General features: G+C 32.8%; 3 protein-coding genes across 3 annotated transcripts; all 3 read left to right on the plus strand.

The window, feature by feature from the left end:
- The first annotated feature begins 317 nt into the window (after nucleotides 1-317).
- LOC145328889 (uncharacterized) lies at nucleotides 318-22,358 on the plus strand. Its single transcript, XM_080172826.1, has 21 exons — nucleotides 318-484; nucleotides 786-920; nucleotides 1,896-2,099; nucleotides 2,588-2,689; nucleotides 3,353-3,594; nucleotides 4,128-4,296; nucleotides 4,911-4,982; nucleotides 5,330-5,501; nucleotides 5,686-5,945; nucleotides 6,063-6,756; nucleotides 7,057-7,141; nucleotides 13,652-13,711; nucleotides 14,145-14,210; nucleotides 15,071-15,138; nucleotides 15,659-15,728; nucleotides 16,425-16,514; nucleotides 17,227-17,289; nucleotides 17,781-17,891; nucleotides 18,269-18,338; nucleotides 18,586-18,668; nucleotides 19,466-22,358. The coding sequence occupies exons 1-21, from the start codon at nucleotides 418-420 to the stop codon at nucleotides 19,514-19,516; spliced, it is 2,934 nt and encodes a 977-aa protein (XP_080028952.1). The 5' UTR covers nucleotides 318-417; the 3' UTR covers nucleotides 19,517-22,358.
- On the plus strand, nucleotides 19,748-22,358 carry LOC145328890 (uncharacterized). Its single transcript, XM_080172827.1, has 2 exons — nucleotides 19,748-21,294; nucleotides 21,402-22,358. Exon 1 carries the CDS (start codon nucleotides 19,921-19,923, stop codon nucleotides 21,088-21,090), a length of 1,170 nt encoding a protein of 389 aa, XP_080028953.1. The 5' UTR covers nucleotides 19,748-19,920; the 3' UTR covers nucleotides 21,091-21,294; nucleotides 21,402-22,358.
- On the plus strand, nucleotides 22,346-27,878 carry LOC145328891 (uncharacterized). The gene is made up of 10 exons (XM_080172828.1): nucleotides 22,346-22,430; nucleotides 23,299-23,345; nucleotides 24,169-24,240; nucleotides 24,519-24,590; nucleotides 24,874-24,905; nucleotides 25,358-25,411; nucleotides 25,866-25,935; nucleotides 26,387-26,458; nucleotides 27,220-27,299; nucleotides 27,664-27,878. Exons 1-10 carry the CDS (start codon nucleotides 22,421-22,423, stop codon nucleotides 27,695-27,697), a joined length of 543 nt encoding a protein of 180 aa, XP_080028954.1. The 5' UTR covers nucleotides 22,346-22,420; the 3' UTR covers nucleotides 27,698-27,878.
- The last annotated feature ends 10 nt before the right edge of the window (nucleotides 27,879-27,888 follow it).

The raw sequence follows: 27,888 nt of genomic DNA on the forward strand, positions 1-27,888 counted from the left end.
CTGTTTTCTTTTTCTAAATAGGGCTAGAGGATGCATGATCGATAAAAGGTAGTGCATGCTATATGAATCATATGAATGGCTTGTAATTAGATGGAAAAAATAATAGTTTAGTTAACTTAACTACTTAATTATAGTTTAAGAAAGTTTTACATGTCCGTGATAACTGCTCAAAGGCCTGAAAGAATTGTCATATGTGATTAACCGTTGATACTTTGATTTAATCTTGATTGCTTAGTTCAAACTAGCAGTGTATCATCATTAGGGTGTTCATTGATTTCTTATACCCTAAGATCCTTGGGTTGATTACAAAGCTAATACATATTTTTGTTTCAGAAACTTTCAAAATGTAATTTTCACAAAAAGATCTTCCAAATGTAAAGAGACAATAAAATCAGAAGTGTAGAAGTGAATCACAAAATGTTTGCAAAAAAGAAGAAAAAGCCAGTTATTTCTGCACCAACAAATTTTCAACACAGAGTTCATACAGGAATGTGTCATTTAAGTCTAATAGTTTTGCCTTTTCCCACTAAGGAGACAAAAAACGGTTTTGAAAATTGTATTCTTAGGCTAGGCAGGTTTTAAAAAGTTCAAAAAATTAGGAAAGCCCAGTTGGATGGATAGGTCATGGATTGGATACAAATTCAAGCAGGGACTAAAAACTAGTCGATAGTATAAAGAATGTGCATTAAAAGGTCTATTAGCAGTTACAAGGAATTCTGGTTCTGTTAAAAGTATACCTAATAATTTAAGAAAATTTATGAATTTAATGACATAAATGACACGTCCAGGTTTTGACACTTCGAGCAATAAGTTTGTTGGCTTGCCGTTACAATGGGCCAGTATTGTGAAAGACGAGGCGGGGGCCAACTCGCCTCACCGCCCCCATCCTGTGGTAGACCCAAACTCATTTACCCCGACAGGTAGGTTTAATAAATATATCTAAAATAGCCCATTATTGAAAAATCATTGAGTGTTATTTCTCTTACTTTTGTAATGAATTATATATATTACATGCAGAGTGTCGGAGCCGTTTAATTTTGATCTGGAAATACGGCTCCAGCTCCGGCTCCGGCTCCTACCTTAAAATTAATATATCAATTTTTTTTCATTATTGAATTGGATAAAATAAAATAAATAATATAAAATATTTTGCTTTTATTTGATTAAAGCTATATAAAAGTAGAAGGATGTGTGTATTTGTTAAGTAACAATAGTTTTTCAGTTTATTATATGGAAATAGACCGTTGCCAAATTATAATATTACTTTAAAAAATCATTTTTAGCTAATCCGGAGCCGAACCGTTTTTAACAAAAAATACAGCTCCGGATCCGGCTCCACCAAAAATGTTGCTGCTCCCGGCTCTGGCTCCGAAACACTGATTACATGTTAATTATTAATGTAATGCAGAATTATTTGTATAAAGAAAATGCATATTGATATCAAGTTACATACATTTATTTCAACACTTGAGATTAAGTGAAAACAATAGAAATTTGTTTATATATTCTATGTACCTATACATTTTCATTACATTTACCATTCAAATTCCTATACAAATCATTGATTTTTGTAAACAAACCCAAAACACAAATAAACTATAACATAAAAGAGTTACAGAACTAAAAGTAAGTATGACAATTGCTTAACTGAGATGATAAGTGGATCTAAGAAGAAATGGTGTTGGAACTGCTGAAAACTGCTATTATCTGACGATTTTTGTAATTTTTATCCAAATTACCTAGACACATTGAAATTTCCAAGACAAACTTAATTATATTTTTAGCAATTGCCTCAATTTTATTTTTTGTTGAGAAAATAAATATTAGGAATGTTACAATTGTCAAGTGCAAATATAAATTGTATATTCTAAATCTAGTATAAAAATTGTATTTAGATATGTTGGATATAAAACTTGGACAGAGGGATGGTGGTTCAAGAGCTGGTAGTGTTGTCAGATCAAATTCTCTCAGATCCTCGAGTCCCGGTCAACCCGTGAGACAATTACGGCGGGAGTTCAACAATCTTCCACCTGTAGATGAATATAATGGCAACGGCGAACATGAAGGACATCCGCCGCCACCACCACCTAACGGCCCAGGTAAAGAAACAAATGATTTTTGAATTCTCAATGATATTTTTTTAAGAATAAAAGTATATAGAAAATAATTTAAAACTTCTAAAAGCACGCCTGTTTAAGTACCAATGTACTTCTGATAGCTACCTTAAAGAGATAATATTATAGTCATCTCAACGATATTAATGAAACAGGTTGCGTACATACGGATCTAAGTTCTGATGTAGCTGTACTCTTAATTTTGACTTTAGTCTATGATTAAAGTAAAAGAATAGTGGGGGCACGATCTATATAAAACTCTACCCATGGGGTCTTTGAATATAAGCCAATAGCGTCAGAAATATTATTAGAGCCAAGTCGCTACAAAAGAGCAGAAAACTATTTACTAGCAGACGAAAAAGGCCCCCACCTAGTAGTTGACTGTGTTATACATCTATACTTTTTCATTTATTAGTTTATGTTTGAATAGGAAATTTGAGCTTTCCCTTAAGCTTTAACCAATATTATTGTAGGTTACCGACCAGGAAGCCAATATCCACCCAACCACCAACAACACAATAACAATAATAATGAGATGAAGACGGGACACATATACAATAGTCATGAACAAATTCAGGAATGCTTATTTATATCTCATTTGAATTTAATCTACTTTGTATTTTTACTAGGGATGGGAATCCGTCGAATTTTTGGGCCGGATTCGGATTCCGGATTCTAGCAGTATTTTAAAAGGCCGTCCGTCACAGAGGGATAGCTTTTTTCATTAATTTAACACTATGTTACTTGGTTGAAGCCTTGATTTGTTTAAAGTGTTAAACATTTACATAACATTAGTAATTATTAAAATTTGTAATGTACAAAAAAATTTTAGAGGAAGTTGTAAGAAAAAACTCAAGACGGTAATTTTAGCCTACCAATTTAGAATCCGGAATCCGCTATAAAAAACGGATTCCGGATTCGGATTCCAAAATAGGCCGAAAATTGGGCGGATTCCGGATCCGGATTCCCACCACTAATTTTTACTATAATATAAAGTTGACGAGATATAGAAGATCTCTCGCTAATGAATGATTCGATTGATCTCTATTTTAAGGAAGCTTCTCGTAAATCTTGAGATGTTAAAGAGATTTTTTTATTTTATTAAAATTCAATGTCTGCATGGCTATTTCAGTTCAAAAATAAATGATATATTATAATCCTAGAAAATCTTGGTCTTTTAAGTTTGTATTTATTCATCAATTCATTGAAAAACTAAATAAACAAGCAAATTTAAAAATAGATGGGTTACCCTGGTGGCCCCCCTCAGCAAAACAGACTTGGGCCTCCACCTCCTCACCAACAACAACTACAGCCCCCGCCCCTACACAGTCGCCCCAACTCTGTAGCCTCACAAAGGTTTCCTAACCAGCAACATCAGGGCCCGCCTTACCCACCCCACGGAGCACCTCCCACAAATAATATTTATGGGAGTGGTCCTCAACAGAATAGACATTATTCTCCTCAATATGGCAATATCCAGGTAATTCATATTTGTTTATATCTGATAACTACCTAAAGTGTTTGGACGTTCAAGATTTCAAGAACTACCATGTAACATTTACTACATAAACCATACTTAAACATTTCTGCCAATCAAAAATAATACTTGTTATCTTCTTATGTTATTACAATCACATTTAAATATTGTAGTCTAAAGATTTTTTAGAAGTCGGAATATTACCTACTTATATTTTATACAGAAAAAAAATCAAAAGCACTAGGTATGTTTTATAAAGTATTTGAATTAACAACTTGATTAGATAAGAATTTATATTAATACTATTAAATAAAAGTTACAGAATAAATATCTGTCTGTCTGTAACGAAGGATCTCTGACCCTACTTAACCGATATTGTTCTCCTTTACAGTGAAGCTTTCCATAGGTCCTGGAAAGGTTTATAACTTATATTTTGGAGAAGGATATCACCTTCACCTCTCAAGAGAAATCACCCTAGAAAAAAAATTAACGCAATTAATATTCAAATTACATACAAACTACCTAATATTTTTCAGTATAACAATTCGCATCAAATTCCTCCTGGTCCACATTCGAACCTGACAACCCCGGCAGGACCTCACTCTAACATGACAACCCCAGCTGGCCCACATTCCAACAGGTCCCACGGCTCCAGTTCTGATGGTTCTAGTCAGAGAGGCCGCAACAATATTCCCAATGGCCCAGGTAAAATAAATCCAGACATATGGATATTTAATAAAAGAAAAAAAATTTCTTCTACTTTTTTTTACCTACCTAACAACTTTTGATTTTTTACTACATAAAGATTATGTACAATTACCAGGGTGCCGGAGCCGTATAATTTTGATGCGGCTCCGGCTCCGGCTCCGGCTCCAGCTCCGGCTCCGGCTCCTACCTTAAAATTAATATATCAATTTTTTTTCATTATTGAATTTGATAAAATAAAATAAATAATATAAAATATTTTGCTTTTATTTGATTAAAGCTATATAAAAGTAGAAGGATGTGTGTCTATTTGTTAAGTAACAATAGTTTTTCAGTTTATTATATGGAAATAGACCGTTGCCAAATTATAATATTACTTTAAAAAATCATTTTTAGCTAGTCCGGAGCCGGAGCCGTTTTTAACGAAAAATACGGCTCCGGCTCCACCAAAAATGTTGCTGCTCCCGGCTCCCGGCTCCGGCTCCAGAACACTGACAATTACATACCTAGTTGTGTAATAGGATGTAAACAAACTAATGGGACAATTATCTTTCTATTTAAACAAGGAATAGACCAATAAAGGGGACAGTTATCTATTTATCTAAATATTATAGGTTCTAAACCAGGAATGGACCAATACAGGGGACAGTTATCACCTGGACAACAAGATGAACATGGTGTTCCAGGTAGTAACGTAAAAAAATAAATGTATTGTTGACTACAATTTTCTTATGTTTACTAATGAGATTAACCAATTAGTATGTAGGAACTTTTATTATTGCAGTCGTAAGTTGGATATTATAATCATCATCTTACTTTAAACCACTAATGAATGTAACTAACTCCAAAGCATAGAATGACAGAAAATCATCAAGTATTGTCTTTCATTTTTTTTATGGATAGACTCTACTCTAAGAAATTTAAGTTAAGTAGTTTACTTACTAAACCATTACCAATGAATGAAAACAGTTATTTATTTAATTTACCAAGGTAAATATTTTTAATTTTAGAAATATAATAATTTTAAATTAAGGCGGTGTTCCTGGTTATGATCCAGTCGCCGTAAGAGCCGCAAACATGGCGCGGGCAGAGGCTCTAGCTGCGCAACAAAGAGAACAACAGCGGGAAGGTGCGGGTCCCGCAGATTATGCCGCACAACAAAGGGAAGAAGCGGCGCAAAGAGAAAGGGAAGAAATGATGAATAGGTAAGAATCAAAGACTGAAATATTGCGTAATTTTGTTTAATTTGTATTTTTTTTCATGAATATTACAATTTGCAATGCTTGAAAGATTTAGTTGTTCAGTAATGAATTTGTGACTATTTCTTAAAGATTTGTTCTTTTTTATTTATTTGATATAAATCTATCAATGATTACAATATTAATTTAGGATGCACCGAATGAATATGGATCCCCGCATCCCCACCTCTTCCGCACCCCACTCCCGACCCCAGGGGCCACCACCTGGAGTAGGTCCCAACCCCCGAATGTCACGGCATCCCTCGAATATGCCACCACCTCCTCCACCCGGAGGAAACCGTTACCCACCACAACAAAATGAATTCCCGCCCTTTTCGCAGCAACAACCGTTACCGCCACATCCTGGTGTGCAACAGCCGCCCGGCGGTGGATATCAAAAACACCCTCAAGGTATTCTAGAATGATATAGTTTTTAGAATATTTTTAATTTTAGTAAGAAAATTTATTTTTCTTTTATGTTTAACAAGTATTCTTTCATGTTTAATGATATAAAATTTAATTGTCAAGGTTATATTAGTCCACATGAAGAAATGATGAACCAACATCAATTTAACAACCATCAGCAACCAGAGCCTATGACTAACGGCCCTAGATATCCTGGCGGTCAACCGCAGCATAGGCCGGACGGCATGGGTCATCCACAGCAGCACAGACTGCAGGATGGCATGACACATTCACAGCAGCTTAGGCCACAGGAAGGCATGGGACACCCACAACAACATAGACAGCAGGATGGCATGGGACACCCTCAGCACGGTATGGGTCATCCCCAGCAGCTGAGGCAGGAAGGCATGGGTCATCCACAACAGCAAAGAGAATATATGGACCACCATCAAGGAGGTCATCATAGAGAATTTGTTGACGGGCCAGGAATGGCTCCGCCCATTGCCCCAAAACCTAATCATGTCAACAACTTTCAAAACAATCATTTACCTGGTGGACAAAATCATTTGGGTGGCCACAATCAACTTGATGATGATTCAGGAGATCAAACAGGGGATGATGATGACCAACCCCTACCTTCGCCCCCAGCTCCACCCCCCAAAGTTTCCCCACCTAAATCCTCAATGAGTCCTACGTCTGAGAAGGGGATGGAGGATGATGGGCGTGGCTTAGTAAATCCTCAGCAGCAACCAACTAGTCTATCCCATGAACAGTTCAGAGCAGCTCTGCAAATGGTCGTGTCAGCGGGGGATCCTAGGTAAGGGTTTAGATGTTAGGTACCTGGGAAACATATACTTGCATAATGGGAGTGTTACCACTCCCCTTAAGATTAAAATTGGAAAGATCCCTTTTTTTACCAAATATAGACGCCCACCGAAAAAACCTTGTGCACACGTCACTGGTAGTAACATTAAAACTATTTAACCGAATGTAAAATTTATCATGGGATGTGGATTTAGACTATTAACTGAATTTACATCAGTTTAATTGCTTGTAGCATTATCCTTTTATTATGATTCTCGTTTTAAATATAGTCACTAATAAATATTTTTTATAGGAATAACCTTGAGAATTTTATAAAAATTGGAGAGGGTTCAACTGGTATAGTCTGCATAGCTAATGAACATTCTACTAGAAATCAGGTTAGAAATTGTCACGCAATTTATACATTATTTATTATGGAATAATTGATAGGTAATAAATATATAATAGATTTATTATTACCTAACCTAGATGGACAATCTACAATTCAATCCGTACATCTTTATAGAAATTCTAATCAGACGAAGAGTTTTGTTTGTATTAAGTTACATATGCACAGTGCAGCAAAGCTGGACATTTCAAAATTTTTAGCTATCGAATTTGAACTCTATCTTTTAATTAATATATAATATGAGCATAATGATGAAACTAGCAATTGAAATTTTTAGAAAATATTTAAAATTGACTGAGTACCAGCTCGTTGAAGTTGGCTACCTAAACAATAAATTATCTAAATTCAAGGAATTTGAAGATTTTGACCGTATGTCAATTGAGCAATGTTTTAACATATAAATAATTTTTCTAGTCGCCTTTTATTGTTAAAATCAGTAATGGCAATGTTAATACTAGATAAAAAACCTAAAAAAGATATATTTTTTATATCATTATGTTGAATTAAAGGCATTTTTTCTAAAATGATTGTTTTTTCATACGTTTCATTTTTACATTTATTTTATGTTGTTTAGGTTATTTCTCAAAAAAAGCCGCTTGGGTAACCTTCCCACATACATTTATAATTTAGCAAGGTTATAATAATGATAAAAAAGTGGGTCTAATATTTACCCAAGAGGCTTTTTTTCGTATATTCACATTTTTATACAGTCCCTACTTAGCAGGGTGGGCATACAAAAAACCCACCCAAAAAAACCCACCCAGGGTTTTTAAAAAAAAACCATTGAAAAAAAACCCAAGGTTTTTTGGGTTTTTGAAAAAACATTGAAATTTCACGTTAAAATTTATAAATTAAACCTCTATTTACTCAAAGACTAGGATCTAATAACATTTTAAAGCAAATTTTACCTAAAAAACGTAAAAAAAATATGAAGTAAGGGGGGGGGGGGTAATGCAACCATCTCGTAATCAATGATTAAATGGCACTTAGAATTCGAATTTTGATCTGAAATTTTGCATGAATAATCCTTGGTAAGTCTATTTTTTTCCTCACAAAACAGTCCATAAATATACATGGACATCACCTGGTGACAGAGTTAGGAACCAAATTGACCATATCTGTATTTCCAAGAAATTCAGAAGATCTCTTTTAGATGTAAGAACTAAGAGAGGTGCTGATTGTAACTCAGACCATAACCTAGTCATAGCAAAAATACAGCTAAAACTTAAATTTATGAGAAATGAAAATTCCTACAGAGAGAAGTACAATTTAAATAAACTAGTCAATCCTGAAGTCAACCATGAATTTACATTGAAACTTACAAATAAATTTGCAATTCTGACAAATAACATAGATACAGATGACGAAGATGATGAAAACTCTACCAACAACTTAGATACTGTTGAAACAACATGGGAGTACATCAAAAAATCCTACAATGAAGTATGCATAGATGTTTTGGGTAAGAAAAAAAGAGAGGAGGAAGAATGGCTTTCAGTTAATAGTCTGAATCTTATTGAACAGAGAAAAGAGTTAAAGTTAAAACTCTGCAACTCTGACAGCTTGGAGCTCAAAGAATCCTACAGAATCCTGTCAAAAAGAATCAAAAAAAGTGTCAGAAGTGATAAACGGGACTACATTGATGCACTTGCTACCAAGGCTGAAAGTGCCGCAGCAAGAAATGATTCAAAAGAAGTCTACAAGATCACTAAAAAGCTTATCAATAAGAAAGCATCCTCCACCCCTCTCATAAAGGATAAAGAAGGAAATACTCTCTCATCCTTTGAAGAACAGCAAGCCAGATGGGTTGAACATTTTAATAATGTTCTGAATCGGCCCACTCCAGTAGGTAATATCAATATCCCTGATATCGATGAAGACCTTGCTGTGAATGTGGCTGCACCTACAAAAGAAGAAATCCTTAAATCAATTAGCTCTCAAAAAAATGGTAAAGCAGCTGGTCCTGATGATATACCAGCAGAAGCCATGAAAGCCAGCCAAGAGGTTTCTGCAGATGCAATAGAAGTACTTCTCAAGAAAATTTGGGAGAAAAACGAGATCCCTCAAGACTGGAAAGATGGACATCTTACTGTCCTTCCTAAAAAAGGTGATCTATCCATCTGCGATAATCACAGAGGCATAATGCTTCTGTCAGCTCCTGGCAAAGTGCTTAGCAAAATACTGCTAGAAAGATTAAAATCTGCTATTGACCAAAAACTAAGGAAAAACCAAGCAGGATTCAGGTCAGGAAGATCTTGCTCAGACCAAATAGTAACACTAAGAGTTATTATTGAACAATGCTTAGAAATGAGAAAACCCTGTATTATTAACTTTGTTGACTACCAAAAGGCGTTTGATAGCTTGGACAGGAACACCTTATGGAAAATACTGGCCTTCTATGGTGTCCCCAGAAAGATTATTGATATAATTAAATGCATGTATGATAATCAAAATGTTAAAGTTCTCTTCAAAGGCAAGCTCTCTAACTCTTTTATTGTACTAACAGGAGTTAGACAAGGCTGTCTATTGTCACCATTTCTATTCCTCCTTGCAATAGATTTCATTCTAAAATATTGCAATACTGGAAATGGCTTTCCTTGGGCTGGAGATGAAGAACTGGATGACCTAGATTTTGCCGATGATCTAGCAGTAATCTCTGACTCAGTTAACAAGATTCAAGACAAAACCAACGAAATCAAAGATAGATCAGAAGCAGTAGGATTACTAATCAATGCAGCTAAAACTAAGATTTTAAGAATTAACATTGACGACAACACACCTGTTCTGTTGGATAATGAGGAAATTGAAGCTGTAAACAGCTTCACATATCTAGGAAGCATTGTCAACAAAGAAGGTGGAACTGAAGAAGATGTAAACAGCAGACTAAAGAAAGCCAGAAATGCATTTGGAATGCTTACTAAAATATGGAGATCAACACACATCAGAACAAATACAAAAATCAAAATATTTAACTCAAATGTTAAGTCTATTCTATTATATGGATCCGAAAGCTGGAGTCTTACTAAGAAACTAGAATCAAAAATACAAGTTTTTATAAATACCTGTCTCAGAAGAATATTAAAGATATTTTATCCACAAATTATTTCTAATACTGACCTCTGGAACCTTACCAAACAACCCCCCGTACATATGCAAATTAAGAAAAGAAAATATAGATGGATAGGACATACTCTGCGGCGACCTATAACCGAGGTACAAAGAGAAGCTTTGACCTGGGAACTAGAAGGCTCCAGGCGGCGTGGTGCACCAAAGCTTACCTGGAGACGCAAGCTCACATCTGAACTCAGAGAGCTAGACAAAACCTGGGAGGAGATTGAAGCCTTGGCACAAGTCAGAACATCTTGGCGAAGATTCGTGAACAGCCTAAGTCCCCCTGTTGGATAATATGGCTGTAAGTAAGTAAGTAAGTAAGTCTATTTTTCCTAAATCGAACAAAAAGTTGGAAAAGTAATGGCTAACGGCTGGCAGCTCAGATGTTTTGCAATTTTTCGACTATCTTAAGAGCAAATTAGTCACAAAACATATCTCCACATAATACTTTTTGTCGCTCAAAAACGGTTCTAGCTAGTTGCTGTAGGTACTAGAAATTTTAAAAATGGTTATTGCTATCATTTAACATGAATTAAACCAAAATATGTTTTAAAAAGTTCCTACGTAATTAATGATGAATTTGCCCTCAAAATAGGCAAAAAACGGCTAAACGGCTGAGCCACCAGCCGTTACTTTTTCCAACTTTATGTTCGATTTAGGGAAAATAGACCTACCAAGGATTACTCATGAAAAATTTCAGATCGAAATTCGAATTCTAAGTGCTATTTAATCATTGATTACGAGATGGTTGCATTAACCCCCCCCCCCCCCTTATAAAAATGATGCTCTACTTATTGTTCAAATGTTTATGAAATTACTTTCTCTCAAAACTTAATTTCAGAAAATGCTTTGCTACTAAATTGATGATATATAAATTGTGTAAATTACATAATCATAATTGATTTTTAAACTAAAACATAACAATTTATGAAAGGAAATAGTTACAGTGGCGTGCAGAGGGTTTTATTAAGGGGATGTAAAAAGGGGAATACCTTAATAATTTCTGGGAGGGGAAGGGGGGTGTTGACAGCTTAGGAATAGAGGAGGAGGTTCCATGTTTTGAAGCTTTTAACCTCCCTTCCCCCTTAATAGAATGTTTATAATTGATCGAAATGCCAGTTTTTATCATTATCTATCTTGTTTATTGTGAAATCTTGCTTACCTTTTACCTACAACAACATAAACATTAATATTTCATCAATATATCAAATGTATTTGACTCCTAAATGAAAAAAACCAATAAAACCCGAAAAAACCCAATAAAACCCAGGGTTTTAAGGGTTTTTACGGGTTGGGTTGGGCTTTTTTAAAAAACCCTGGGTTTTTCCCCACCCTGCTACTTAGTGAGAAAGTGTGTAATATTTGACCTTTTCAAAGCATTCGTTAATTTATATTAACTGTTATATATAGCGTAGCAAAGAAAAACAAACATATATAACCATATTTCTTTATACAAGAACAATGAAAATACAAAAGGAAATTTTTTAGGCCCCTCTATTGAAGGGGAAGGGTGATTATCCCCGCAAAGATTTGAAGAAAAAGTTTTGTTTTCAATATACCTAATATACTTATTAACATTCGTAGTAGCGAAGATAATCTTATAATTTCAAATGTCAAATATTTTTCTTAGGTGCTATTTAAGATAGAAAATTGATCTTTGTTTGAACATTTCCCATAACAATTATATAAGCATCATTTATATAACTCACTTTGTTCGTCAAGAATGCTAAGAGAGTCATGGAAATTCTCTGTAAAAAATACTATTTCTTTGCTTCTTTAGATTTAATGTTATATCATGGACATAATGGTAAAATTAATCTCTTTAGTTGTGTATGTGTATAGATCGTAGATTTTTAAGGCTCATCTACACTGTAACTCACTTGTTCGTCTGTTTGTCCAATTCTTTAATATTTTTATTGCTTTCTACATATGGATATTCTCAGTTATGTTTTATCATTCAAGTCACGACTTCTCCTTAGATTTTGTTTTAAATTTAAAACTTGCATTGGGGTAAAAGGTTTTTTTTTCAAGGGGGTTTATCTTGGTAGGGTGAAGCAGTATACATAAATTATTTTAAAACTTTCGCCTGACATTAAGAAGCTGCATGAGCATTTGGCAATATATCTTTATACAGCCAGGCAAACAATTTCTTGGCTTATTTATAAAGGGTTGTTAACATTTAATTTTAGGTTTATAAATATATTTAATGTATTGCATATTAATTAGCAAGAATGATAAAGTCTATAAGTACCAGACAGTAAAAGAAATTCATTCCCTGGGAAGTTTATTAATAAATCCCTTTTATTAATAAACTTTGACACTTCTATATAGAGACTCATAAGATAATTTTAAGTTAATAAGCTTAAGCATTTAAAGTTTTAAAATCTGTCATCAAACAACGAAGTATAATTGTTTTACTGCTAATATTTTAGGGATAGATAGACCTACTGACAATCCCCTGTTGAAGAACAGTTGTGGTTCAAACCACTAGACTAGACTACAATGTTTCTTAGACAACCATTCTGTTATATTTATAACTAGTATAGCGGCTACGCCCCATGGAGGCCTCTAGTGGCACTTAAGATAGTGGGGGGGGGGGGGGAATGAATTAAACCAATCCCATTTTTATTTTAGTTTTTAAAAATAAAATCTGAAGAAAAAAAATTCGTTTGGGTTGATGAGTATTTTTTTTCTAGGGGCGATTTCTCTTGTGAGGGTGTTTCCTCCCCCCCCCCCCCCCCCCCCAAATAGTTATAAACCTTCCCAGGATCTATGAGAAGCTACATTGTAAAGGATGATAATATCAGTTCAGTGATTAGAGAGATCAGACAGTACACACTGACGTACACAGATCCTGTTATTTTATTAAAAGGGTAACCTTAAACAAAAGTTTATTATTAATTTAAGGCTATGTTTTGACGTTGAAAAAATAATAAAATTCATAATTAACTAAGCCAAAAAAGGGATCTACTGTTTTCTCAATGCGTTGGCGAATCTAAATTGGTATTATGCATTGATTTATCCCAAGAATTGATCGATTTATAAAGCTTTTAGTAAACATAGTTAAAATGTCCAAAAAAACATACATTTGCTGCACTGTGATATGATTCATTACCATAATACAAGGGACGGAATGTTTGGATAATATAATTTCCCCATCAAAGTTTTTTCTTTGAAATTCTGCTCAATAGAGCTGACTTTATGAATGTAATGATTTTAAAAATTTCCCCTTTTTACCAAGATATGAACACTATAATAATTTGGTAAGATTGTTTCTTTACTGTGTTACTATTGATCCAATCAAGGGATTGTTCATAAAAATCTTTAAATCATTCTTAAAGTACATTTTAAATTCTTGAAAAAGATTAAAATAAAAATTATTTTTAAGGTTGCTGTAAAAAGAATGGATCTAAGAAAACAGCAGAGACGAGAATTGTTATTTAATGAGGTAAAAATTATTTACTACTGCTAGGAAAATTTTTATATAAAAAATGTAACAGAATACCTAACATTATATGCATGCTTTTAAAAACCTCTTTCCCTTTTCAAGCTTGTCATATCTAAAATAATTCTTGTACTCTTTAGACGTCATCTTCCCAGTTAAATTAAAAAGGAGTTTGTTTTAAACATTGGATGTAGAATATACGTGGATATTATGACAGGGGAAAAATTGTCAATTCAGGTTGCTAAGCAATGCGGAGATGGAACTTATTTATTGGTCAGTTTGGTCATCCAATAGGAGGGGATGGGATTTGGAAAATTAGTCGATAGGGGGTTATCGTTATTTTAGCCTGTTGTGTGAGTTTCACTTTGTTAGAGAGAACATGGAAATCTGATGTAAGATCCAAATAATATTTTTATTTAAGATTAATCTTGTTTAGGTTGTGATTATGAGAGATTACCATCATCCGAATATTGTAGAAATGTACGACAGCTATTTAGTTGAGGTCAGTGCATTCTTTTTTTTTATAAAGTAGTAGCAAAGAAGACATTAAAAAGATATAATAACTGGGCTATTAGTGTTTTTTTTACCGTGTCTGCTTCAATACAATATTTCGGCATTTCTAAAAGTAACACACAGAAATCTTAAGGATGAAACATTTCTATTGACTATTAGGTTATCCATGCTTTAGATTAATATTATTGGTTGAAAAGTTTGCAAATTGCTACTTTACACCAACTAATCAAAATCTTATTAAACTACCTACCGAAAGTTTTAAAACCAATAAAGGAAATAATGTTTTTATAAAAAAAACTTTACCTAAGTAGCAGTAATATTTACATTCCTATTTTCTTTCGCTTTTAAAAATATGTCTTAACAGACTATTTTTGTTAATTATTAATGGCTATATGTAAATTGATTTTTAACATAAAAGGGGTAGTTTCACGAAATGCATTTGAACTTAATTTAGTGAACCACATATTTTATCCTGGTTAAATGGTTAATCTACATTTTTATGGCATATATTTGAAAAAATTTCAATTTTCTACCACATAGTTTTTGAAATATCAAGACTTGAAAATCGTCTTTTTAAATTGCATATATCACAAAAAGACAATTTTCAGGTCTTGATATTTTAAAAGCTACGTGGTAGAAAATTGAATTTATTTCAAATATATGCTATTTAAATGTAGTTTACCCCATTAACTAAGAAAAAATATGCGGTTCACTAAATTAAGTTCAAATGCATTTCGTGAAACTACCCCTTTCATTTTTTAAATTGTTAGGTAGGTATTCTAAATAAATATCCCAGTTTAAAACTGAAAAATTTCAGAATCTTTTGGTGTAAGTTAATATTTGATTTAGGATGAACTGTGGGTTGTAATGGAATACTTGGAAGGAGGAGCACTCACAGATATTGTCACTAATGTTAGGTATGTATTAGTCCTCTGTGGGTAACAACATTCATAAGTAGCATTATTTCTGTACAAAATTTTTTGTTATTGACTTGCTTTAAAAAGTTACTCGAAAATTGCAAGGTTAGTTTTATAAAAAAAAATCTGCATAAGATTATTTTTTTCCCTGCTACATAAAATGTTTCTTCCCCCTCCCCCCTAGTTTAAATTAAATTTTCAATCATTCTAAAGGATTTTAGGATCTGTATATTTTTGCGGATTTTTCAAATATTTTCCCATGCATATCTTTGGTGTTTTTGGTACAATTTTGCAAAATTTTCTGGATTATAATATCAGCTGATGTTTTCAGCACAACTTTTTTTTTCTGTGCAGTAAATTCAAAGTTGTAAAGTTAGACAAAATAAAAAATTTACGTTGCAATACCCAGAGTCTAAAACAACCAAAGAAATAAATTTTAGTTAGATATATCCCTGGAAATTACTTAGTTCATTTATTTATAATTCAATTATCTATCTTGCTGTAGCAGTATTTGTTCTAGGATGTCCGAGGAACAAATTGCCACAGTGAGTAAAATGTGTCTCAGAGCACTAGCTTATCTTCATTCACAGGTTAGAATTCTTATTTATCGCATCGTATTAAAGACAGTTTTCTGCCGATATTAAAAAAAATTATAAGATCTAAGCCAGTTTTGGTAGCCCGTAGGAGCCGAATGCACGGGCTACTATTATTTGCCTATTATACAATGCTATTCATGATTATTCAGTATGGCTGAGATTAGGTCCTAATTCAGCGCATATTAATCGGTTTCCAGGCAATACTGCGAATTTTACTATTTGATTACTGTCTATTTGGAGATTTAGACATAGAATCATAATCATATTATGAAGTAAAAGCTAAAAGCTATTCAAATAAAAGTAACTGGATGTTTTTCTGTCTGTCTGTAGATCTCGCTTATCGCTGGACCGACATGGTTCTTCTTTATAGTAAATCTTCTTCTAGGTGCAAAGAAGGTTTATAACTGTGTTGAAGTAAATTACCTATATCGCCTCTCCAAGGAAAATCACCCACAGAAAGAAATACTTATCGCTTATGAAATTGAATAAAAATACAGGGTCGAATTATATCTTTCCCGCCCCCCCCCCCCCCTCAACCTCACTTTTATTTGTCCCTAGAGGCCTCTACCGCGGTGACGCTAGTATATAAAGAAGGAAATATTATTATTTTCTCACACACATACAAATAAAAGTATCCTAATATTTAGAAAATATAAATTCTTATATATTGAATAATTTTTTGTATTTCAGGGTGTTATTCATCGAGACATAAAGTCGGATTCAATCCTTTTATCAGCGGATGGAAATGTTAAACTTTCAGATTTTGGTTTCTGTGCCCAGGTAAAGACAGATGAATAGATAGATAAACATAAAGACAGATAAATTGATAGAAAGATTTAAAAAGTTAAAAAATTTTAAGTTATTTTTTAAGCCAAAATATTTTGTGTTTTTTGTCAAAATATGTTAATTGTTTTATTTTTTTGTAGGTTTTTTTCCGGATTTAAGTCTTGGCGGTTTTAGGCTATTTTTTTACCTTTTCCTAGCTCTTCAAATTCAGAGTCCCTAAATGCCAGGAGCGAAGCAGCTAGTATAGTGGCACATTTTATTTGCGTTTGATACAATATTAACATCTTTTTAAATGCTGCAAAATGCAAATAAATTCAATGACCAATCTACTTAACATTTAGAAGAATTCTTGTAAAGATTACAAAATAAAATTGCGATTGTATTTTCCACATTCTAGTGGGGCTTCCAACTTTCTTATTGCTAGGATTATGCTTATATGAATTTTATATGATATTGTGCAAAATATATAAGACATTAACAAGTTCAAATATAATAACTATTCGACGTTCTGATTTTTAAAGAAATTGTATCTATCTAAAAAACGACGAATACTGGCTATATGGAAAAAGTTAAAGAATTTAAGCCCTATACCATAACAAAATATGGACCCTAGGTACAAAATCCGACCTCTCTGTTATGACTATCGTGGTCCTAATTGATTTTTATAAATTAAGTTTCTCCTTATTTGTCAACCCTGATATTTTAGGTGTCAGCAGAGTTGCCAAAACGTAAATCTTTGGTTGGTACTCCTTATTGGATGAGTCCAGAGGTGAGTTTTTAAGTTTTTAGTAGCAAAGCTATCCTATAGTTCACTTTGTCTGTCCGTCCATCAGTTAGTAAGTCCGTAACTCTAAAGGGGAAATTTTTCACTTTTTCAAGATAGATAGCTGTGATTTTTCATAAAGATTTCTTAAAGCATCCATAAGTCTGTCAGTCATGCTACGAAACATAAATATACGTAAAGATACGTGAGAAAGGTTTCGTGATAAAAGGTTCCTTGATTTTTCTTTAATACAAATCTATACTTGATTTTTAAAATATCATTGTTCAATTGTTTCTATTTTTGAATTTATAAAATGTAGAATAGTTATTTATTTCAACGTATTATAAACCGCTTTCTGCGGATATATTCGTAGAAAGCTGGATATAATACGATGCTAGACATAGTTTTTTCGTATGGATGAGAACCGGTTCCTATCCACCGGATTCGAATTAATACGAGAAAATGTACTAAATATACCTAATACTGCTATTGTTTAGGTTATTTCTCGGCTGCCGTACGGTCCCGAGGTAGATATTTGGTCCCTGGGAATTATGGTCATTGAAATGGTGGATGGAGAACCCCCTTTCTTTAATGAACCTCCATTACAGGTAAATATAAAATGTTATGCTCCATTTCAATAATAGTGCGCACCGCAGCTACTCTTAAATTATGTTAATGCAGTCCGTAAACTAAAAGATCTCCAATAGAAAAAATGACACTCAATATAACCAATAATCGTTTTAACATTTCTTTTACTTAATATGCAATAAGACTCATAGAATATTAGCGCATTACGGACAACTTTTTTTTGTTCTAATCTATTATTAACTGATCATTGCTGCGCTACGTATTGTCAGTGTACGGAATTTTTATTAGCTGCTATATCCGTCGATTCTTTTACGCTGAATAAAAACCAATTTTGAACCTTATGAAAATACACTTTCTTTTTTTATTGTCTTTAAGATAAATAAATATTTAATTTCAGGCAATGCGAAGGATACGTGACATGCCTCCCCCTAGGCTCAAGAATCAAAAGGTTTCCCCTCAACTTCAAGGTAATTAACTTTTAAATACTTAAAAATAATAGGTAAGCTTAAACTAATTTTTATATCTTAAAATAGGAAAAAAATAGTCAATAGGAATGCATTAAAATTAGAAATAGGGGATAGGGGAGAATATTTAGAAATATATTAGATCCCCCTCCCCTCCACACTCTAAAAGAAAGTTAAACCTTTAATTTTACCACCGTCACAACATTTCAGATTGAGTGCAAGCCCAATTTTTTATATATGAACAATTTAGGTTTCCTTTACAAAATGTTGGTGAGAGATCCAGCCCAAAGGACAAGTGCGGCAGAATTATTACACCATCCTTTCTTAAGACAGGTATAGATATTTATCGCATCGTTTTATAGACAGCTTTCCGTGGATATTTAAAATTAAAATTATAATGTTAAAACGAGTTTTTTTTAACCTCTAGGGATCGAAGGGTCAGGGTAACACAACTGTTATTACTATTATAGTTAGATTTTTCATTTTACTATTTGTTGAAAATTGTTTACGATACGATACATTATTTTTCAGTACGGCTGAGAACCGGTTCTAACCCAGTGGATACTAATCGGTTTCAAAGCCATACTGTAAAAGCGTTTTTCCAACTACTCATTTTGTGTCTTAAAAGTTTGAATTGTATTAATAAATGTTACAAAGATATTTTGGCCATTCTTAGCTTTATAAACATTACAGTGTACCGTCCTAGAAAAATTTTGTTAAAATTTTATGGTTGATTTATGCAAAAAAAAAATGACCCATGCAAAATATTTTTTCTGTAATGCAAAAATTGCTATGGTACAAGCACTGCAAAGTTTTTAAAGTTTAAAAGGCCTGTTTTTAAAGCTTTTGTACCAAGTCAATTTTAAAGATTTTTACAAAATTTTGAATTCTAGTGTGTCGATATTAACCTGAAATGTACCATAAAAAATGGGGGCCGTCTCAATTATAACATATGAAGGTGTAGCAAGTAATCTTATAAAAGTCAAAATTATCAAATTGCATACGTAAATAATAGGGTTGGGCCCGGATACTTTGTTTGATACCTCTGATCATACATGCTCCAACCTGATAGCAACCAAACTATCTATCTATCCTAACTATCTATCATACTAACTATCCTATGCATCTAGGCTGGCCCACCCTCCTCTCTGATACCTCTGATCAGACATGCTCCAACCTGATGGCAACCAAACCTGGCTAGGATTCAACCCAAGGAAAATATAATTAAGTGATATTTTTTTTACTTGATTAAGATCGTAGAACAAGTTCAACAAAATATTGGAATTTTGTTTATCATAATTGGGGATATATATTGATTTATCTGTCATTGTTTTATCCCTGCTATAGAAAGAAACTCTGTACTTGTTAAAAAAAACAATAATCACTTATTTATATATTAACCTCACAGATAAACGGCCCCTCCCTCCAGCCAGGTTCAACTCTTTCTGCCAGCACTAGCTCTCCAGCACCTAGACTACCTGCACCCTCACATAATCAACATGCACCTGTTCATTCTTCAGATACAATAAATGAGCACCACTTCTATTCTTGCAACAATTCACGGGCTAACACGCCTAATCATCTGATGTACAATACTTCAAATAATCCAACACCGCAAATAACAAAATCTCGAAGTCAAGAATATATTTACAATAACAATCCACAAGGACATCATTATGCACGGCTTACCAACAGCATTCCTTCGCAACAAAGCAGCAGTTCCTCAACAACGGCCAGAAGTGGGCTATATTCACCTAACGGGAATGATAATGGTGAATGGCAGGTGCACTATGCATCCGGCCCTATTCCCGTTATTCAGCTAAGCGAACACGACGAGGATTATGCTGAACCGTTGCCCCCGCTAATGCGCCCTGAGGAACGCCGCAACTCTGTTTCTATCATTCCAACTTTATCTTCCTATCCGAAACCTATTAAAAATCAAAGATTAAATTCAGATGCTATATATCAAAATATCTGTCAATCTACTCCGTTAACAAAAACGGTGACAAAAACTAATAGCTTTTACAGCAATAATAACCATAAAATTGAACAAAATGAAGACTGTTACAAAGCCTTGATGTTGTCGCCTATATTTCCATCCGGCAATGACCGCAGTTCAGTTTGTCGGTCCCCATCACATTCCCCCGATAACTTGGGCAATATTTGGCATGAAATTGAAATTTGTATGCGCGATAATACCAACTCCCCGGCCGTGATAGAAGCTGAAAATTCAGATATCTATGTGACAAACAACAATGTTCTCAGCAATACTATGATAGCTTTTGATGAGAATGAATTTGCTGTTGAAAACAACAACCATAATGACCCAAATGTGGAACAATGGCGAATTGAACGAAGCAGCAGCATTAAAACGGCAAGACTAATATCAAACACAAAAAGCATTCGACAATTAAAACATGATTACTGGCACGATACTAAAGGAGTTCACACTGAATTAGAATTGGGAGGAAAATTATACAAGAAAAATCCACAAACACAACGGATAAAAAATCCACGAAATAACTGGGATAGAATTTCGGATAATGAATTATCCGACGCAGTTTGTCAGACGCCAGAAACGTGTGTGGATACAGGCATACAGACTGACCAATACTTGAAAAGATACACTCCAAGTTCTGATGTTGGATGTAATACTATTGGAGAAAATGATGAAGTGAATGAAACTACTGCCACACAAACAATCAATAATAATAATAACGGTATGATTATGTTTAATCATTTAGGAGTTATATGAGCTTCTTCTAGACCTTCTTTCAATTATTAAAAAGTAATTGACATCCAAATTCTTAATTTAGATATTTGTTTTATTAAATCGCTATCTTTTGAAATCTAGTGTCTTCAAAATCTATCAATATATTTCCTATATTTGTTGGTTATTATACAATATACTTATTATACATACTAGTGATGCACTTATAAATAATTAGCCATTCCTAATGTATTTTAAAATCATAATTGCAGTAAAATTAATCATTTTATGACTTCAGTCTACTGTAATTTTAATGATTTTAAGACATTAGGAATTGCTTTTCCACTGAAATGCAGTACAAAAAATCAAACCAAAATTAATTTTAAGGTTGAAATTGCTATCATACATGTGAATACTATTCTTTTCTTATACATAAATATTATATAAATACTGAGTCTTAAATATTTTAAGGTTGTTATAATGTAAATAAATTAGGTTGTACTATTATAAATATTTTTAATTAAAGAAACTATAACAGTGCTTGTTTTTACAGTAATACTCTCCATGTCTCAAATCAAATTAATTTACTTTTGTTTATTTAAAAGTAACAGCATTTAGTCAAGATAACTTTTTATAAAATATTTTAACTTCAATAATTTAAAGCTTTCATACTCCACATAATGCATTTTAAAAGTATTTCTCTATTTTTTACAAATAAAAACTACATCAATTTTCCTAATATACAATAATGGAAAGCAGCTTATTAACATGACATAAACATTGTCAGCTTAAACTCATTTGTTATCCCATTTAATCTTAAATCATTCCATCCAGTGATTTATATATTATCCGTTGGCAATCTATTTTTAATTATATTCCAATATAGAACTCAAAACATCAGTATTTTAAGCCCCTTTGTAAAAGTTTTTAGTTCTTAAACTAATCTTTGCCATTAAAATGTAATGAATACTCAGATGTGACAAATCTGTGAAAATTACCGTCCTTGTTAAAAACTAAAAGCCTTATATGTGTTTAAAAAATCCATCCATTTTTAAATATCTGTTAAATAATCTCAAACTTAAACTATTTTTATAGAATCTTCAAAAAGATCTGAAGTTGTTGTTAGTATGTAACTTGTTCTAAAAAAGAATCTATTTATATATCAAAATATTGTAATTATATTAAACTGATACCTTATTGTTTACATTATACAAATAAAAATGACATGTTATGAAACTGAAATTATAATGTGTTCAGTTATTATTATTATTGTTATATCTTAATGGTGTAAATATTATTTAGATTATTTCAGATTTGAAAATTTCCAGAATGAATTGTTGAGAAGTAAAAGAAATATTTTAGAAATATATAAAAAATGTCGACAGGTAAGAGTATTAAAGTTAATGGCATACGAGAACAATCCAGAAACAATGATAGTTATTTATCTCATTTAATTAGACAGCATTTAACGGATATTGAAATGAATAATTTTAAGATTAATATCAGTTATGTTAGTCCGAGTTGCCGAAAGCCCAGGCTAACAAAACTGTTAAAAGATTTTTAAAAATATTCTTGCAAAATTGTAATACGATGTTATACATGAGTTATCAGAAATGATAAGAACCGTTTCTAATCCTGCGGATATTAATCGGCTTCAAGCTAAACTGGAAACATTTTTGAAAGTCTAAGCAATTAAGTTTTGAATGAAAAGGGTTTTCATAATGCACAAAGTTCATGTGAAACAAAATGTATTTACCAGTGTGGCTTCGAATCCGATCGATATCTGCTGGATTAGAACCAGTTCTCAGCTATACCTAAAAATCATGTATACCATCGTAATACAGTATTTTCCACTAGGAAAATTGAAGATAAAATGGGAATAGTCCCTTTCGTGACATCACCATTTAAAGGGGGTGTCGTCGTATTTTCACAGTAGCTTTTATCCTAATAAGAGCCCCTGCGGAGGGCTCTAATCCTGCGGGCCCCCGGGCATTCACCCAAACTAAAATAACCTAACAAAGGCTACTGTGAAAATATGTTAAAAAGCCCCTTAAGAGGCGATGTATCGAAAGGGACTACCTGTACCCGAAAAAAAACACTTAAAAATATAAAATTACGAAACCTTATTTCTCAGCAAACGTTCTCACGTATGGAAACACCCTATATATATATAGAGTAGCTGCGCTACTAATTTAGTTTATACTGAAATCTACAATTAATTCAAACCTTTCTAAGTTAAAATCCATTGTTTAGACGAAGCATTTACAGTAACCAACCAACTTTCTATGGAACGGCCTCAGGTATAGTTGAAAAAACGTACTCCAAAGCAAGAACGTCCATGCTTTTTTATGGGGGGTAAACACTTCTTTAAACTCCCCACTTTGGACGTCTATGCCTTAAGGGTACCGCACAACATTTGTTTGCTTCACTTTGTTCATATGCCAATCCATGTTTTTTATGCTTCTCTATACTACTTATGGATGTTGTCATCTTTATTTCCTTTTTATTAGAATTTATAGCTACATTTTAGTTCGTATGGTAACTACTGATAAGTAGTTTATTATATTATTAGCGGCTACGCCCCTAGCCTCTAGGGTAGGGTGGTTAAGGCCCGGTAGGAAAATAGGCTTAATCCATCCAAAGACAATTATAAAGCTTAATTGAAAGGTATATTGTTATCGGACCAGTAGCATCCGAAATCTTTAGCTTCAAACAAAAAAAAATTTCTGCTTTATATTATATGATATGTATTTGTATCAGTAATATTTGACATAAAATCATTTAACCTACAGTATCATTAGAAATAAAGGACACTTCACATAAAAACGTTTCACATAAAGTAATTTCAAATAAAGGTACACTTTGTATAAAGTTACATTTGACATAAAGGTACATTCAACATAAAAGTACACTTTACATAATACATTTGACATAAAGGTACACTTCACATAAAGGTACATTTGACATAAAGATACATTTTACATAAAGGTACACTTGACATAAAGGTACACTTCACATAAAGGTACACTTCACATAAAGGTACACTTGAAATAAAGGTACACTTGACATAAAGGTACATTTGACATAATTGAATTTGAGTATACTAGTAATTTACAATTTCAGGTTGTTGCCAAAGATCTGGTCCAGCCATCTCAACCATTGTCAGCCTTTGCTATGTTCTTCAAGGAAACTCAGGTAAATATTTTTCAGTGTGGCTTTCAAACCGATTAATAACCGCTGGATTAAACCGGTTCTCAGCAATACTTAAAAATCATGTAACGTATCGTTTTATTGCAAGTTTTCTTCGAATATTGAAATAAAATCCTGAAATAATTCGGCCCCTTGGGGCTAACAACGACTGTTGCTATGTCAAGTGGGCGACAGAAATGGTTAGAGTATGCGCAGCTTTACTTATTATCACAAGCAGGCATCATACATAGATTTCGTGGTGTATTTAAATGTTTTATATTTAGGCGAGTATAAAAGCAGAAAATCCAAGCGCAACCTTTGCAGAACTTAAAACCATCGTAGATGCTATGTGGCAGGTTTACATGTTTTTTTTAGTAGTTGCTCTTACAATTTGATATGTCCGTCCGTCCGTCTGAAACAAACGAAATATGAATTTTTCGGCTGCCATTTAAAATAGATGTCTGAATATTTGGTGAAGATTACATTTACCAATAAGCATCCAGCATATTATTCAGTGTTACTGTTAAGATTTACATGATTAAACAACATATACTACTCTTTATTGGTATTGTCATCCTTGTTTTTTTTCTAACAAATTAGATTAAAAAATATAATTTGAAAATAGAAATATTTATTTAGGTTCTTGGAGAAGAACAAAAGAAGAAATATGAGTAAGTTTCATTTTAATTATAACAGGTTTATTTATAATGATTACTAGGCCAACTAATCAGCTGTTTTGAAAATTTTTGGATAAAGGAACATTACAATATAAACATAAAATTTAGGCAGAAGATATTATTCGAAAAAATGCACCAGAAGATCATAATTGTTATGTTTTACGTACCATTTTATTTTAAAATATATCTTAACATTGATCTTGGGGGAGGGGGAGGGTAGGTAGCTTGTTTGACAACCATCCTTGCTATCTTGGAAACATTAGAGCTATCAAAACTAACTTAAAAGCAAAGTTGTTCGAAATAATAAAATATTTAAGATTAAAATTAATTTTTTTCCGCGTTGCCACCGTTAATAACGGTTGAAAACTTTCAGAATTTTAAGTTAATGTTTCATTATCCAAAGATTAAATAACAAATAAACTTTAATATGTAACTATTTAATTTAGAGAAAGAAGTGATCAGGACAAAGAGAGATACAACAGAGAATTAATGGAATATCAGTAAGTACCTACCTACATATCTTAAGGGAGGTCATTAAGTTCTAATATCGGATTAACTAATGACGTAAAAAACAGTTGCAATGTAAGGTTTCACTAAACCGAAAAACACCCGGGTGTTTAGCCAGAAAAGTTGAGATTTTGCCAATAACAATTTTTCAATTTCTAGTACCAGCTGCTTACTAGCTAGAACTGGCCGAAAACGGCTGGTAGCAGCCAAGAGTATAATGTGTAGATAGGGCTTGTGACGTTTCTGTGGGGAAATGGCCAAAAAAACGGCCAAACTGCTCTGAGCCATTACCCGTTACCTTTCCAACTTTTTGTTCGATTTAGGGAAAATAGACCTAACAAGGTTTACTCATACCAAGTTTCATAACAAAATTCGGACTCAGAGTGCCATTTGTGCACTGATTACGAGATGGTTGCATTTAAATACCCAATCATTTGTCTTATTTAGATCAGCTAAAGAGAAAGAGCACAGATTAATATCATCCGCTCCTGTTTCAGTTATAACACCAGTAACACAGGCAAATTATAGAATGGAAAAGATATTAAAGTAAAAGAATAGAGGGGAAATGAGCTATATAAAACTCTACCCACGGAGAAACTTTCAATTGGATCTTTGAATGTCAATCAAAAGTGACGGAAATATGAACACAGCCAAGTCGCTACAAAAGAGCATTAAGCAATTAGCTAGCAGAAGTAAAAGGTCCCTATTTGTAGGTATACTTATTACTTATAGTTGTACATGTTTTAAAAATATTAGAGAAATCATTCATTTTTCCACTGAAACGAAATGTACCTTAATGTACGATAAAAACAAAAAATATACCTACAAGTTTAATCACTTTTAACTTACTTAGGTACACTTGGTAATGTAAAGAAATTATTATTTCATGAAAATGTTCAATCTTTCAAAGGGTTTAGAACTCGCTGAGGTACTCTTTTCTACTTGTTCTTATTCTATGACTGATGAAGGCTGTGACCCAACAAACCATATTACCCAACAATGGTGGCATGCAAACCTGTATACGCCTCGGATGTAACAAGGCAGGGATTAGTAAATGGAGAAAAATATCTACATACATTCTGTTCATTATATACCTAGGTCAATGGTCGTGTGAAACACATTTGCATATGAGTAAATAAGGAGCGCAGTAATGCAAAAACTATAATTCATTAAAAATGGAGACAATTTAAATAATCTTGAGATATTAAAAAAAATATTTCATTTATAGCTTTAATATTAATTTGTTCTTTGTCTTATTGTTAGATCTACATGTTTGTGTAATATTATTTTGTCATAGTTTTAAAAGCTATTGATCCATCTCAACCCAAGACTACTTTATCAAACTAACATCGTTGTACAGGCCAAATATATAGGTATTTCAAAAACAAAAGTTTTCATTCTCAATCGTCCTATAAACTTTTTTGACATTTTAAACATTTAAACACTCGCGCTACATACCTATTAAAGGGGAGTTTTTTCCTAGTTAATTGGTTAAACTACATTTATATGGCATATATTTGAAAGAATTTTAATTTCTACCACGTAGTTTTTAAAATATCAAGACTTGAAAATCATCTTTTCAAATTGCATATATCACAAAAAGACGATTTTCAAGTGTTAATATTTTAGAAATTGGTAGAAAATTAAAATTCTTTTAGATATATGCCATATAAATGTAGTTTAGTCCATTAACTAGGAAAGAATATGCGGTTCACCAAATTAAGTTCAAATGCATTTCGTGCAACTACCCCTTTGTAAGTTGAAGGATGAAAGCATGTACTGATCCTTTGAACCTGAACAGGCAAGTGTCAGGAATGTGGAATGGGAGGATGAATATTGTAGTCCCCAGTGTGTCGTTCTTCACTGTGATTTTGTTTTCAGGTTCACTTAATTGATTTTATAGAAGCGAAGCTTTTCTATAGTAAAGGTTGGTCCGTACGTAAGTAACGGATAGGTCTTATTGTTAATTTAACCTGTTAAAATGGTCTTATTGATTTAAAACTTTAGTGTGTGATTCTTTACTGTGATTTTGTTTTCAGGTTCACTCAATAGTTTTATAGAAGCGAAGCTTTTATATGATTAGGGTCATTCCACACGTCTGTACGTACGTATTAACGGATAGGTTGTCAATTATTAATTTAGGCATGTTAGAATAGTCTTCGCGATTTCAAATTTGACATGATGATTCCTGTAACAGTTAGGTACATTTTTCAATTAAAATTTGAATTATTTTTTTCTTATTTAGAGAATGGGTGAGAGAGCAACAAAGCAAAGCCTAACAGCAAAGAATGGGACAAAGACCTTAGGTTCTAGTCCCATTCTATAACAAGAATATGTTAAGAAACATTTAAACATTTAAACAAAGATGACAACAATTTAAAAAAATATTGTTTAGAAGAACATACAGGCAAAACAATTTGCTATTTAACAGGGATCCTAAGGGAAAAGGGCAATATACAGGGGTGTATAT

The sequence above is a fragment of the Acartia tonsa genome, chromosome 9, assembly GCF_053477335.1.
Source record: "Acartia tonsa isolate MP-2025a chromosome 9, ASM5347733v1, whole genome shotgun sequence".
Lineage (NCBI taxonomy): Eukaryota > Metazoa > Arthropoda > Copepoda > Calanoida > Acartiidae > Acartia > Acartia tonsa.

Bases quoted from the DNA above. Each gene is read 5' to 3' on its own strand.
- LOC145328889 (XM_080172826.1), top strand. From the start codon at position 418: ATGTTTGCAAAAAAGAAGAAAAAGCCAGTTATTTCTGCACCAACAAAT. The intron at 3,595-4,127 runs GTAATTCATATT...AATATTTTTCAG, and splicing joins CTCAATATGGCAATATCCAG to TATAACAATTCGCATCAAAT. The intron at 4,297-4,910 runs GTAAAATAAATC...TAAATATTATAG, and splicing joins CAATATTCCCAATGGCCCAG to GTTCTAAACCAGGAATGGAC.
- LOC145328890 (XM_080172827.1), top strand. From the start codon at position 19,921: ATGTACAATACTTCAAATAATCCAACACCGCAAATAACAAAATCTCGA.
- LOC145328891 (XM_080172828.1), top strand. The intron at 25,936-26,386 runs GCAAATTATAGA...TGACTGATGAAG, and splicing joins TTATAACACCAGTAACACAG to GCTGTGACCCAACAAACCAT. The intron at 27,300-27,663 runs GTTCACTTAATT...TTTCTTATTTAG, and splicing joins CACTGTGATTTTGTTTTCAG to AGAATGGGTGAGAGAGCAAC.